Source organism: Ranitomeya variabilis, chromosome 3 (genome assembly GCF_051348905.1).
Source record: "Ranitomeya variabilis isolate aRanVar5 chromosome 3, aRanVar5.hap1, whole genome shotgun sequence".
NCBI lineage: Eukaryota > Metazoa > Chordata > Amphibia > Anura > Dendrobatidae > Ranitomeya > Ranitomeya variabilis.
Window position 1 is genome coordinate 102,182,926 of NC_135234.1, and position 14,319 is coordinate 102,197,244.

Consider the following 14,319-nt stretch of genomic DNA (forward strand, 5'->3'; position numbering starts at 1 on the left):
ACGATACAATGCCGCCGATATCAGTGGGCCGTGTGCTCGGCGACACGCGAGGAGCAGGTGGCAGCCGCCGATACACACAGGCCGGACACGGCGGCCGCGGGCCGGGACTCCTGGTAGTGCCGGGGCCGCCCAGCGAGCAGCGGCGGGCGGGAGAGCAGGCAGCCAGGTCCCCGTGCCGCTGGGCGGGCAGTGAGCGCTCCTCAGACGCCGGCTGGCCCCGCTCCGTGCCGGCAGCGGGTGGGTGTGGAGTCCGCGCCGTGTTTTGCTCTTGCTCCCTCCCTCCTTCCTTTCCCCCTCCTCCGCCGCTTGCTCCTGAACTCCAGCCCCCTCTCTATCAGCCTCTCACTCCGTCTCAATATGTCTCAAGATGGCGGCCAATGCGGGATCGATGTTTCAATATTGGAAGCGCTTTGATTTACAGCAGCTGCAGGTCAGCTCCGTTTTCTTCCTTCCTCTCCTCCGCCACCCTCTCCCGCTCCTTCCCCGCCTTCTATCTGTCCGCTCCGATCCCCCGTGCACCGTCCCCGAGCCGGGCAAAACCGCCGCTTTCCTGGCCGCTCTCATTGATAACGTTTTATCAGAAATTGATCCTCTTTGTTCAATTCATCGATCAGCCAAGATGGCGCCGGCTCTGTGGCGCCGCTTCTTCCTGCTCCCCGTGCCGAGGCTGCTGTGCCCGCGCCGGGACGCCGCTGCCCGCTTCCAGCCGCTCGTTCCCTCGCCTCTCGTTACAGCTTCTCCAAGTTTATTTTTTTATTGGAGTTTTTTTTTCGCTGCTTTTATTGAACTTGCCTCCTCCGCTGGTTGTTGTGCTGATGATGCTGGTGGCGCTGTGGTGCCAGGCTGCGCCCCCTCCTCCACACAGCGCCTGCCTTCTCCTCCTCACAGGCTCCTCTCCTCACAGGCTGCTCTCTCCTCACACTCTCTGCATGGACGACGCAACTAACTTTAGGCTTTTATTAAATAAGACGAGCCCTTTCCGCCCCGGTCCCGGCCGGCGCCCGTCTCTCTCTCGGGGGCTTTGCTGCTGCTTTTTCGGGTGTTATTTTTTCTATTTCTTGGGACCAGACAGAACTTTACATTTGGACATGTTTTGTCTCCAGTGTTGTGACTTGTATTAGGGGGGATTATTAGGACGTGTACGTTGTCGGTGCACCCTAGGGTGAGGGAAAAGTTGTCAGGAGCCGTCCCTGCCGGTTGTCACATGATTTGTGACTGAATTACCTCAGGTGACGCCATAATCCGAGCACAAGGGCTTTCTGGTGGCTGCTGATTATTTGTGCTTTCTTCTTCTCAGAGTCTCCCTATTTTACTTCACCTTTTTTTAATTTTCTGATGTATTATTGCCACAAAAACGTTTCCGAGGTCGTCGGCTTGTAGTCGGGGATTATGTGTCATTCTATTTTGTACTTTTTCTGCCCCTCAGGCTTCTCTTTTTTTAGGTATGAGGTAACATAATGTAACCCCTCGGGGTGTTTTGCTGTCCTATTGATCCGGCTGCTTTTCTGGGTGTTCTTTGGGGACGACCTCCGTCCATCCGAGCTCCCGTGTGGGGTCTTGTACCATAGTCTATTCCGTACCTGCGCCTCGTCTTGTCGCATTTATTACCTGCTTATTAGGACATCTTGGCATTGTTTTGTTTTTTGGTCCATATGTTACTGCACATACTAATATGGAGGTGGCGTATGTAAATACGTGGTGACCCAATTTACAGCGCTGATGGTCCCATGAGATCTGGATGTGGCTAGCTGGGAATTTAACCCGTAAGCAGCCACAGATTTGGCCCGTTATGCCTTTTTTTAAAATTATTATTATTATTATTATTATTATTGGGTTAATGTGGTGGCCTTGAAAAACCCTTTCATGATTCTGGTTAATTTATCTCCATGAAATAAGATAAGGTGCCTGCTCCTCACAGAGATCTTGTTTTATTACAGGAAAGTACATTTCACAAAATTAGGGCACGAGACTGTACTTTTTTTTTTTCATAGCATTTTTTTTTTCCTCTTATGAGTGGAGCACGTTTTGCATTGATTTGCATGTAATTATAAATCTTCAGAAGTGTCTATCTGCAGCACTTTCATGTGCCTGGGAGAGAAGGTTGTGGATGTGTTGGCGAGGATTCTGGCAAAGCCTGAAAGTTGTGTGTTGGTTAATGTGTCTGTCAGAAACCACGTAAGGCTCAGTGTCTGAAAGCGGAGGATCTTTGCTATGGAGTCATGGTTAAGATCAATAGACATTCTCATGAACTTACAGGGGGCAGTAAAAATATTCTTGATTGCCTGTATGGATTTTCGTGCCTCCCGTATTGAACAGCATAGCAGCTTTAGAAGCGGTGGCTGTTAGCGTGCGTGCTGATACTGTCTGTCTGCTTGGGGGATACTTGTTCAATTAGGAGTAAAATAAACACAACTTTTACCACCAGTTTTAGTTGATTTTTCTATTTTTTTTCAGAATATAGTTCTCAAGATATGGATCTTTAAGTACAAAGGGATTGTTTGACTTGGTGAATCGTCCACACTCTAAATAAAATTTCTTTTGTACCGTGGCCTGGTAGATTCCTCTTTCTTAGTAACAAAGAGAAGCGGACATAAATTATGCATCCTTTAAATTGCAGATTATTTCTGCCGTGATGTGGGTGGAATAAAGACGTAATATGTCACTCTATGTAGACTCTTTACAAAAACTTGAAAATCAAGACATGTAAAATTTATTGACCCTTCATAATTAAAGATGCAAGGGTTAAATTAAGCAATATTTATAAATCGATCATCTCGACATTGTTTTTTTTTTTTTCGTAAGCAAGCAGACTACTTTAAGGACGCCTCAAAAATTTTGCCTTTTGCGCAGAACAAAGATCATTGTTTTCTCTTTTGTTAAAATGAAACTCATTAATCATCATCTGAATGTACAAGGTGGAAGGTCCTTGAATTCATATGATCACGTTGGATGGGGGGTGGGGGTGAAGGCAATCAAACGCCACTCTCAGAAAGGATCAAAAGTTCAGAACACTTTGCCATCAATTCATTACAGTTCAGCAAATTAAACACAAATGACAGACTTCTGAATATTCAAATACTTTCATAAGAACAAAGATTAGCTTTGTTTCTCTTCTGTCAGGACTCCAGTGATAGCGGTGGGTTTAGCAGTAGTAATTTCCTTTCTGTAAATATTGTCTGAATGGTTTTACAAGAAGAAAGGCTTTATCAAATGTGTTCTGTTCACTCCGTATAATAGATCCTTGGAGTACCTGGTGGAATACTTCACAATCAGATCCAGATGCTGATTTCCCAGATTGTAGGCTATTAGATTTCTGTAAATATGTGAGACTGCTCCTATTCGTTGGTGCAATTTTTGGAATTGTAAATTTTTTGTGCAAAAATACATATAATTTGTGTGTTCTTTATTAACATGCAGTCGTGTTGGGAATTCCAGATTCTTTGCAGGTCAGTCTGCTTCTGTAAACAGATTTAAAGCCTCTGAATTCCACTTGCAGACTAATGACTACCCCAAGCAACCGACTATAGTCCTCCCCTGATGGGCTTAACAGGCAGCTGTGGATAATTCACATCTCTAACATCCCTGAATGTGATAACACAATGCAATATTGCTAAATAATATCTTCCATAGTGGAATGCTTCTGCCAGCATTCTAAGTTTCTATAATTTGTTTTGTGAAAGTGCAACATTTTCCTACAAAATGCTTAAGGTGTCCAGTTGACTTGGAGTTTTTACCTATTATGGCACAATTACTTATGAATTAGTACAGCGCCATCATATTCCACAGCACTTTACAGACATTATCATCACTGCACAGCACTCTAAAATGTAAAGTGCTGCGGAATATGTTGGCGCTATAGAAATAAAATTATTATTATCACTGTCCCCATTGGAGTTCACAATCTAAATTCCCTATCGGTATGTCTTTGGAGTGAGGAAAAAAATCTGAACACCCATGAGACAATACAGTCAGCTATATTTCGTGTTTGGTGTGTCATGGAGCCTTGTCTAGGAAAGGTTTACAAATGGCAAATTTGTTGCAGAAAATGGTTGTTCTATAGTTAAGCAGGGTTTGTTTCATATAAATCAGAAACATAAATGTGTGGGTGAAAGAAATCAAAATGTAGCAAGACGGGAGAGGGAAAGAGGCTCCTAACCGCCTAGTCACTGGAGTAAAGTCTTATTGCCGCATTTATCATGTATCCTCAGAGCGATAAATTTGTGAACCTGGAATTAATCAGATATCATATTTCTTTCATAGCTAGGTGACCTTATCTATAAGTTTTATTTGTCTTCTGATACTGTGACCTTACATTTCCAATAAGTAATATTTACATGGTTGGCTTTTAAACTTGATCCATTAAAACTATACAGTTTTTGTTTAGTGAAGGTATCCTTGGTTATTCTCGCTCCCCTCTTTTAATAGGCCCCAGCTAATATGCATGGGTTTGTATGTGCAGCAACCCATCTTTAGCTCACAAGTGAGATTACACACCTAGGTGTTGGGCTGACTGAAGTCATCAAAGTCCACTATAGCCTAAACTGCTTCAAGACATAGGAGGCTCCATACACTGCACTCATTACCTAGCGTGTATTATGTCTTTTGATCTAAAAGACAAGTGCTATTTACATTTGATAAATAATATAATGGCTCTTATTTTATTTATTAAGGTTTGATCTCCCAAACTTATTCTAAAGGTTTGAGAGTCTTTCTAGTGTGACTGTGTCAGATGGTGCAGCCGGATAATGTTTACCTGGCTTGCCAAACATGCATATCAATGTCACTAGTTCCCTGAAGCACTTTCCAGTGTGTGTGTGATGCGGTGGGTGGGCGCTGCTCAGCTGAAAGACTTGGTTGTCAGTTTGTGAATGGAGGGAGAACAGAGAGGCTTTAATATTATACTTGCATGTGTGTATATACGTATGAAGTGTGGTACAGCGTGTAGAGAAAGCATGTGTATTAACTCCTGCAGCAGGATTCTCTTACTGGATGGTAATAAATTAAAACTTAAGATTTTTAGGACTTTATTGTAGTTTAATGTTTCAAAGTTTGCACATTTAATTCTAAAACACAAGTATCCGGGAGCTGATGGCTAATTGCAGACTAATATTTAACCTGTGCAAACGTCAAATATGGAATCGTGGTTGAGATTATTATCTAGATTTTAATATAATCCCTTGAGCTGAGTTTTGCTCCTAAACTGGGCACGCTTTTTATAATCTATCTTTGTTTAAAACTGCTTTCCTGCTACCCATGTTGAATTTTGTTCCCGCAGTTTTTGGAGCAAAGAAAATGCTTTAATTTTAATCATAGACTAGTTTGTGGGTGGGAGTATTTTTTTTTTTTTTTTATTACTACTTTCCAATTAAAACTTTATTATAGGTGCCCAGATTTATATCGGCCGAACTTTCAGTGTTGTGTATAGGGGCTTCTTATCTTTCCTACGCCTGCAGGGAAGATGAGGAATGGGAAGTCTTTTTTTTTTTTTTTCCCAACATGCCTTTTGTTGCTGAAATAAGCCGCCTCTAGAAGTGTCTCCCCTCTTCATACTGAGAACTTGGGCAGTGATGTTGGTAGAGCGCTGTCCTCTAAAATAGTGTTTTGTTTAAGGTTTATAGCCAGTCACAGATAGCTGCATATCTGATGTTAAAATATTTCCTCCTGTATATTTTCACACACTGCAGATCAATTGCATACAATCCATCCATATTGGGCATGCAGTAATCTATGCATTTGCCTATTCCATTCAGATTTGTATATTTTTTTTTCTAATTTGCAATGTCTGCAACAAATCAGCATATGAATTTACCTTCCATAGTCGTGTGTGTTTGTGTGTGTGCGTGTACCAGAATTGGGGTAAAGAGAACTTTTTATTTTTGATTGTACACTTTCCTATTAAGTGTCTGCAGATTTGAAGCAGCGTTTTTGTTAATGTCTCTTTTTTTTGTTTTGCTTTTAAGCACCTAAACCTTGCATTTGTCGAATCCTCAAAAAGGAAGACCCTGCCAAAAATGTCAGAGTCCTAAGAGACTGTCTGCTTCACTAAAGTCAATGGCTCTTCAGTACCATAAATGCCTGAATCCCTTTTTCAGGACTTCAAACGGAAGCCCTGACAGTCACTAACATGGCTAAAACAACATGTGAACTGGGTTCCATTGACGATAGTCTGTTGTGTATCCAGCAGGGCTGTGGAGTCGGTAAGCCAAACCCCTGACTCCGGCTCCTCAATTTCCCTGACTCCAGACTCGCTACTCCAGAGCACTGCCTCACTACTGAGTATGTACATAAAGTGCAGCACATATTCATCTCCGCTAAAAGCCCAGATCCTTAGATCAGGAACAGAACAGACATTTCAGAACTTTTACAAATTCAATACATTGTACTACTGTGCCCAATTTATTATATATTTTAGGAGTCTGTCTGGGTACATTTTATACAGACTTCGACTCCACCAGAATGGACACCAACTCCACGACTGTCTGCTCTGGTTGCAGTGGTGATGTCACATTGTCAGCACACGCATTACTGCGTCAGCCAAGCACGGAGCTCAGTGGCTAATACGTCTAAATTGGTAGAGCGGCCGAGCGCACTGATTGGCTGTAGTGTTAGATTGCGCTGTTGATGTGGCACCACCGCTGCCACCAAAACACAGAGACTTGAGCAATTGGGTGAGAGCAAGTATGATGGGCCTGTCTACAGTGTAGGAATCATTTGGGCTCTACTTTTTTAAATGTGGAAAACCCCTTTAAGGATATATAAATTCAATCCAGCTTTTATCATGGAAAAATGAGGACTTGTATATACCGGTAACTAAAAAATGTCCACTTTGTTTGCAGTATTACATGTATTACAGTATGAAGCGCACTGCATGATTTTATAATATATAAATGTATATATTTATTATATGTATAATTTTGAATAGCGAATGTTGCAAATATAAAACACTGTCATAAAATCAATGGAAGTTCATTCTTATTGTACACTTCATAATTTGAACCATATTCACATGCTTTAACCCCTTCACCCCCGGAGCTTTTTCCGTTTTCGTTTTTCGCTCCCCTCCTTCCCAGAGCCATAACTTTTTTATTTTTCCGTCAATTTGGCCATGTGAGGGCTTATTTTTTGCGGGACGAGTTGTACTTTTGAACGACATCATTGGTTTTAGCATGTCGTGTACTAGAAAACGGGAAAAAAATTCCAAGTGCAGTGAAATTGCAAAAAAAGTGCAATCCCACACTTGTTTTTTGCTTGCCTATTTTGCTAGGTTCACTAAATGCTAAAACTGACCTGCCATTATGATTCTCCAGGTCACTACGAGTTCATAGACACCTAACATGACTAGGTTATTTTTCACCTAAGTGGTGAAAAAAAATTCCAAACTTTGCAAAAAACAAAACAAAACAAAATTGCGCCATTTTCCGATACTCGTAGCGTCTCCATTTTTCGTGATCTGGGGTCAGGTGAGGGCTTATTTTTTGCGTGCCGAGCTGGCGTTTTAATGATAGCATTTTGGTGTAGATACGTTCTTTTGATCGCCCGTTATTGCATTTTAATGCAATGTCGTGGCGACCAAAAAAACGTAAATCTGGCGTTTCGAATTTTTTTCTCATTACGCCATTTAGCGATCAGGTTAATGCTTTTTTTTAATTGATAGATCGGGCGATTCTGAACGCGGCGATACCAAATATGTGTAGGTTTTTTTTTTTTATTATTGATTTATTTTGATTGGGGCGAAAGGGGGGTGATTTAAACTTTTATGTTTTTTTTATTTTTTTCACATTTTTAAAAACTTTTTTTTTTTACTTTTGCCATGCTTCTATAGCCTCCATGGGAGGCTAGAAGCAGGGACAGCCCGATCGGCTCTGCTACATAACAGCGATCATCAGATCGCTGTTATGTAGCTAAAATGCAGGTGTGCTGTGAGCGCCGACCACAGGGGGGCGCTCACAGCCACCGGCAATCAGTAACCATAGAGGTCTCAAGGACCTCTATGGTTACAATGGAGGAGCATCGCCGACCCCCGATCATGTGACAGGGGTCGGCGATGCGCTCATATCCGGCCGCACGGCCGGATGCGGTAGTTAAATGCCGCTGTCTGCGTTTGACAGCGGCATTTAACTAGTTAATAGCGGCGGGTGATCGCGATTTCACCCGCCGCTATTGCGCGCACATGTCAGCTGTAAAAACAGCTGACATGTCGCGACTTTGATGTGCGCTCACCGCCGGAGCGCACATCAAAGCGGGGGTCCCGACATGTGACGTACTATTCCGTCACATGTCTGGAAGGTGTTAAAGCGTCTGAACTCTGTCAAAATAAGCAACATGTGCATGAGATTTTAGAAGACTCACTCACTCTGCTCGTCCGTAAAGTGTAGCACTTTTTACCCTGAAAAACAAACAAAGTGGCAAAAATTCAGCTTGTGAACAAGCCCTTAGGGTACCGTCACACAGTGCCATTTTCATCGCTACGACGGCACGATTCGTGACGTTGCAGCGTCGTATAAGTATCGCTCCAGCGTCGTATACTGTGGTCACACGTTGCAATACACGGCGCTGGAGCGATAATTTCATGACGTATTTGCGATGTAGAAGCCGTTGGTTACTGTGCGCACATCGTATACAACCTGTGTCACACAATGCAATCATGCCGCCACAGCGGGACACTAGACGACGAAAGAAAGTTTCAAACGATCTGCTACGACGTACGATTCTCAGCGGGGATCCGGATCGCAGTAGCGTGTCAGACACAGCGATATCGTAAATGCATCGCTGGAACGTCACGAATCGTGCCGTTGTAGCGATCAAAATTGCACTGTGTGACGGTACCCTTAGGCTGTGTGCACATGTTGCATTTTTTTTGCTATAAAAACGCTTGAAAAAAGCATACATTATGCATCCCATCATTTAGAATGCATTCCGCAATTTTTGTGCACATGATGTGTTTTTTTCTGTGAAAAAAACGCATCGCGGTAAAAAATGCAGCATGTTAGTTAATTTTGCGGATTTTTCGCGTTTTTCCCGCTATTTAATGCATTGGGAAGCTCCGGAAAAAAACGCGCAAACAATGCGTCAAAACGCGAAAAAAACGCATGCGGATTTCTTGCAGAAAATGTCCGGTTTTGCTCAGGAAATTTCTGCAAGAAATCCTGAACATGTGCACATAGCCTTAGGGTATGTGCACACGTCCGGATTTCTTGCAGAAATTTCCTGAACAAAATCAGACATTTTCTGCAAGAAATCCGCATGCAGATTTTTCGCGTTTTTCTTGCGTGTTTTTTTTTTTTGCGGATTTTTCCGGAGGTTCTGGTATGCAATAATATAGTGGAAAATCCGCAAAATAATGAACATGCTGCATTTTTTTCCACGATGCGTTTTTTTGGCGGAAAAAAACGCAACATATGCACAAAAATTGTGGAATGCATTCTAAATGATAGGATGCATACGTATGCGGATTTTAAGCGTTTTTATAGCAAAAAATGAAGAAATCCTGACTTGTGCACATGCCCTCACACTTCCCTACCAAGGTTAGAAAAAAACCCATATATAATTGCAACGTGATGCCAGTATAAGGGACTGTTCCCAGTCTCTTTTAACCATACCCTCCTCTACTTTACCAAATGATTGACACACTATAAAATGTTATCGGGATCTATGGGTATGGAGTATGGTTTGAGTTCCCAAATGTGAAAATGGGTGAGGATTACCATTATTAGTATTTTGCGATTTAACTGCTTTTCCCAAGGCTGTAAAATCCAGTGACGACATTTTGGGAGAGAATTTTTCTTTGCGCTAAATATATGGTACATCAAAAAAATTCTTGCGCTATATAATATGCTTTAGACACTTTTGACACCTTGCCCGTGAAGGGGCAAGGTCTTCTTGAAGGGCATTTGGTAATTTTGGAAAGCACTGTGGCTTAAAGGGAGTGGGTCATTCCGAAAGCTAATTACGGTAAACCATTTATGTAGTCTTATAAGTGACTTGGCCCCTATAAAAAATACCTGCAGCTACTAGTTTACATAGAAAGTTTGAGGGCTCTTCGATGCACCCTTGGTGAGGCCAGAGGCTCAGCGCACCATTCCTCTATTTTCAGCTAGCACTGGCCTGCCATAATGGAATCTCTGTCCCTACTCTTCCACACTGATACTGAAGGAGCCAAGCAAGCACGCACACACTTGGTGTTGACTCGCGGTCATTTCTCTCTTGTGTGCAGTGGCCGCTTGTTGCACACAGCAGGCAGACTATTCTGACATGAGAAAGAAATGCCTGCAATGACACTTTCTGCACTTATTCTCTGTGCTCCTTCAGTGACATTGTGATCGCGGAAGGCTGGGGATCCGATTCAGGCAGCGCTTTTTCTTTTGGGCAATCAAGTGCTGTTATTCCGGAAAAGGGGTGATGTGGAGTATGCTAATTGTGGGGGGAGAATGGTGTGCCGAGCACTTTAGGTTTTTTATGTAAGACTAAAGTTTTGAAACCTATGCTATACGTATGATTTAAAAAATAAAATATATATATGTATATAAAATTGTATAAGCCGACCCCTCCCTAATTTTGCCACAAAAAAACTGGGAAAAATTAAGGACTTGAGTATAAGCCTAGGGTGGGAAATGCAGCAGCTACTGGTAAATTTAAAAAATAAGAATAGATACCAATAAAAGTAAAATTAATTGAGGTTGTGTTTTTGAATATCTATATTTAATCAGGAGCCCCATATAATGCTCCATACAGTTCATGATGGGCCCCATAAGATGCTCCATACAAAATACGCCCCATATAATGCTCCATACAGTTTATGATGGGCTCCATAAGATGCTCCATATTAAAATATGCCCCATATAATGCTGCACAAATGTTGATTATGACCCCATAAGATGCTCCATAGACACATTGGCCCCATATAATGCTCCACAAACGTGGATTATGGCCCCATAAGATGCTCCATAGAGATATTTGCCCCATATAATGCACATGGCCCCATAAGATGCTCCATAGAGATATTTGCCCCATATAATGCTGCACATGGCCCCATACAGATATTTGCCCCATATAATGCTGCACATGGCCCCATAAGATGCTCCATACAGATATTTGCCCCATATGCTGTTGCTGTGATTAAAAAAAATAAAAAATTACATATCTCTTAGGCTTCCGGCACTTGCTATACTCACCTTTCCCATTCCACCACCGCTGTGTCTTCCCCGTCCTCTGCACTGACTGTTCAGGCAGAGGGCGGTGCGCACTAATCGCGTCATCGCGCCCTCTGACCTGCGCGTCACTGCAGAGGACGGGGAAGGCGGAGCTGACGGTGGAACGGGGAGCAGGTGAATATTGCGCCCTGCCATACTCACCTGCTCCCGGCGCGGTCCCTGCACGGTCCCTGCACGTCTGTTCGCCGGCAGCTTCTTCCTGTAGTGAGCGGTCACATGGTATCTCTCATTACAGTAATGAATGCGGCTCCACCCCTATGGGAGTGGAGTCGGGTCCATATTCATTACTGTAATGAGCGGTACCATGTGACCGCTCACTACAGGAAGAAGCTGCTGGGGAACCAGGGATGTGCAGGGACCGTGCCAGGAGCAGGTGAGTATTAATACACAGCTCCGCTCCCCCTCCCCTGCGGACCTTTGGGTATGACTCGAGTATAAGCCGAGAGGGTTACTTTCAGCCCCAAAAAGTGGGCTGAAAATCTCGGCTTATACTCGAGTATATGCGGTATATATATATATAGCCTAAGTCACTGATGACACCGTATAAGTGATATAGAGTTTTCAGAGAGTGAAACTACGCACCAACATTTTGTGTTGGTGGTGTAATCTTAGACTAGACATATTTATCAAACAGCGTGAACCTCTATATTAATCTGAAACATTTGCAGACTGTCTAGTCCAAGTTTACATTGTGTAAAAATTAGCATTGTTAAATATGCCTTTAGTTTTTTCACAAAAGGGATTTGGCCCCTGTTACAGAGCACCACTGTTCCAGCTTGACATCTTTTGCCACATCTGAAGATCATTTAGTATATATTTCTCCTTTATCTTTTGTGAAATGCTTCACAAATGCAGATGTGGATCTAGATTAGACAGGATATGTCAGTGCTTCTGATGTCTGCTTTAGTAACTATTTCATTTTTGTGTTGTACTGTTTCTCTGGTATTCCTACTAACATTACATGAATTGCTGGCTATGGACAGTGGCCACCTGTCCTTATGCTGTCCGACATTGTCCAGTTAGGAAGGTGGTAATACCCAGTATGTAAATCATATTTTCAGTAGAAATGACAGAGGTTATATGCCATGCATAGTTCCTAGAATGTTGCTCCAGAATTAATTCATGAATATACAGACATGGACTTTAACCCCCTTCACAACCTTGGGAATTTCCATTTTTGTGTTTTTTTTTTGTTTGTTTGTTTTTTCCTCCCCTTCTTCCTAGGGCCATTTTTTTTAGTGGGACGAGTTGTACCTTTTGAAAGACAACATAGATTTTACCATATAGTGTACTAGAAATCAGGGAAAAATAAGTGCGGTGAAATTGCAAAAAAAGCATTAAGCTACTTACGGGTAGCTGCGTTTTTCGGAGGCCCATGACAGCACTACGAGAGAGGGGATCCGCCCTTCAGGAACAGGAAACCTACAGAGATACAAAAGGGCGGCACCTCTCCCTATGCATCAGTTGTATATTAGAGCCTGAGAGGACTACCGCGGTTAGTAGCACACAAATATTATATACAGTTTATATACAAAACTAATCCAATACAAATACCACACGTGAGATCTATATATATCTCATTATATACATTATAGGAAGTGCAACCCCCCGTGAATAGGGAGGGAACTAAGGGTGCTGTCATGGGCCTCCGAAAAACGCAGCTACCCGTAAGTAGCTTAATGCTTTATTCGGACTCCCATGACAGCACTACGAGAGAATTACAGAGATGTAAAACTACCTTAGGGAGGGACTATAGCCTGCAGCACCCTTAACCCGAAGGTGAGATCAGAGGAGCACCCCAAGTCCAACCGATAGTGCTTGAAAAAGGTGGAAGGGGACGACCACGTAGCTGCCTTACATATCTGGTCGATTGATACTCCAGATCTTTCCGCCCAGGATGTAGCCATGGCCCTGGTGGAATGCGCCCTCAGATTCTGCGGAGCCGGACCTCCACCTGCAGTATAAGCCAGAGAGATAGCCTCCCTAATCCACTTCGCTAGTGTGAACTTCGAAACTCTAAGCCCTTTCCTAGGACCTTGGAAGGATAAAAATAACGCATCCTCTCTCTTCCAAGCGTTAGTGACTGTGATGTATTCTAACAGGCATCTCCTAACATCTAATGTATGGAGTAGTTCTTCTTTGGCGTTAGAGGGGTTAGGGAGAAATGATGGTAACACTATCTCCTGTGATCTGTGAAAATGTGAGGCGACTTTTGGCAAATAGGCTGGGTCCGGTTTTAGGACTACTCTGTCCTGTAAAAACTCTGTATATGGGGAGAGTCTAGAGAGCGCTTGAATGTCCCCTACTCTACGAGCAGATGTTATCGCTACCAAGAAAGCTGTCTTGAGGGACAATAATTTAATTGAAGCAGAATGTAAGGGCTCAAACGGTTCTCTAGTCAAGGCTGACAGGACTAGGTTGAGATCCCAAGGTACCGACCTGTTCTTGTGTATAGGTCTAGCTCTACTGGAAGCTTTTATAAACCTTGATACCCAATAGTTATTAGCAACGTTACAAGAAAACAGGGCCCCCAGGGCTGAGACTTGTACTTTTAGTGTACTCGTGGATAGGTTTAACTCTAACCCTTTCTGCAGGAATTCTAAAATTTGGTTAATTGGTAACCCTTCTTCAATTCTGAAATCTGAAGAGGCCAAGAACTTCCTCCAGGTTCTAGAGTAGATCTTTGTTGTTATATTTTTTCTACTCTTCATAAGGGTATCAATTAAGTTTGGGGAAAAACCTCTGTTTTTTAATAATGACCTCTCAAACACCATGCCGTCAAATGGAGCCCCTTCACCTGCGGATGGGTGATCGGACCTTGATGGAGTAAATTGGGGATGTCCGGAAGTACCCAGGGGTCTTCCACCGACATGGTCCTGAGCCACGCGAACCAAGCTCTCTTGGGCCAGAAAGGGGCGACCAGTATGACCCTTGCTCGGTCCTCCCTTATTTTCCTGACCACAAGAGGTAATAGGCCCAGCGGGGGAAACGCATAAGCCAAACGGAAGTCCCATTTGATCAAGAAGGCGTCCACTGCCAACGGATTCTCCCTGGGATTCAGAGAACAGAATTTTTTTGTTTTTCTGTTGTCCCTGGTGGCAAACAGGTC

The 14,319-nt window shown here is 43.0% G+C and overlaps 1 protein-coding gene across 3 annotated transcripts in view; it reads left to right on the forward strand.

Moving 5' to 3' along the window:
* The first annotated feature begins 273 nt into the window (after window positions 1-273).
* The window catches only part of CUX1 (cut like homeobox 1), a 447,664-nt gene continuing 433,618 nt past the window's right edge, over window positions 274-14,319 (forward strand). For all 3 annotated transcript variants that reach the window (XM_077294437.1, XM_077294435.1, XM_077294436.1), the window contains exon 1: window positions 274-430. In XM_077294437.1, coding sequence (XP_077150552.1) covers window positions 368-430 — 63 coding nt within the window. In that variant the 5' untranslated portion in view covers window positions 274-367. The remainder of the gene's footprint in view (window positions 431-14,319) is intronic.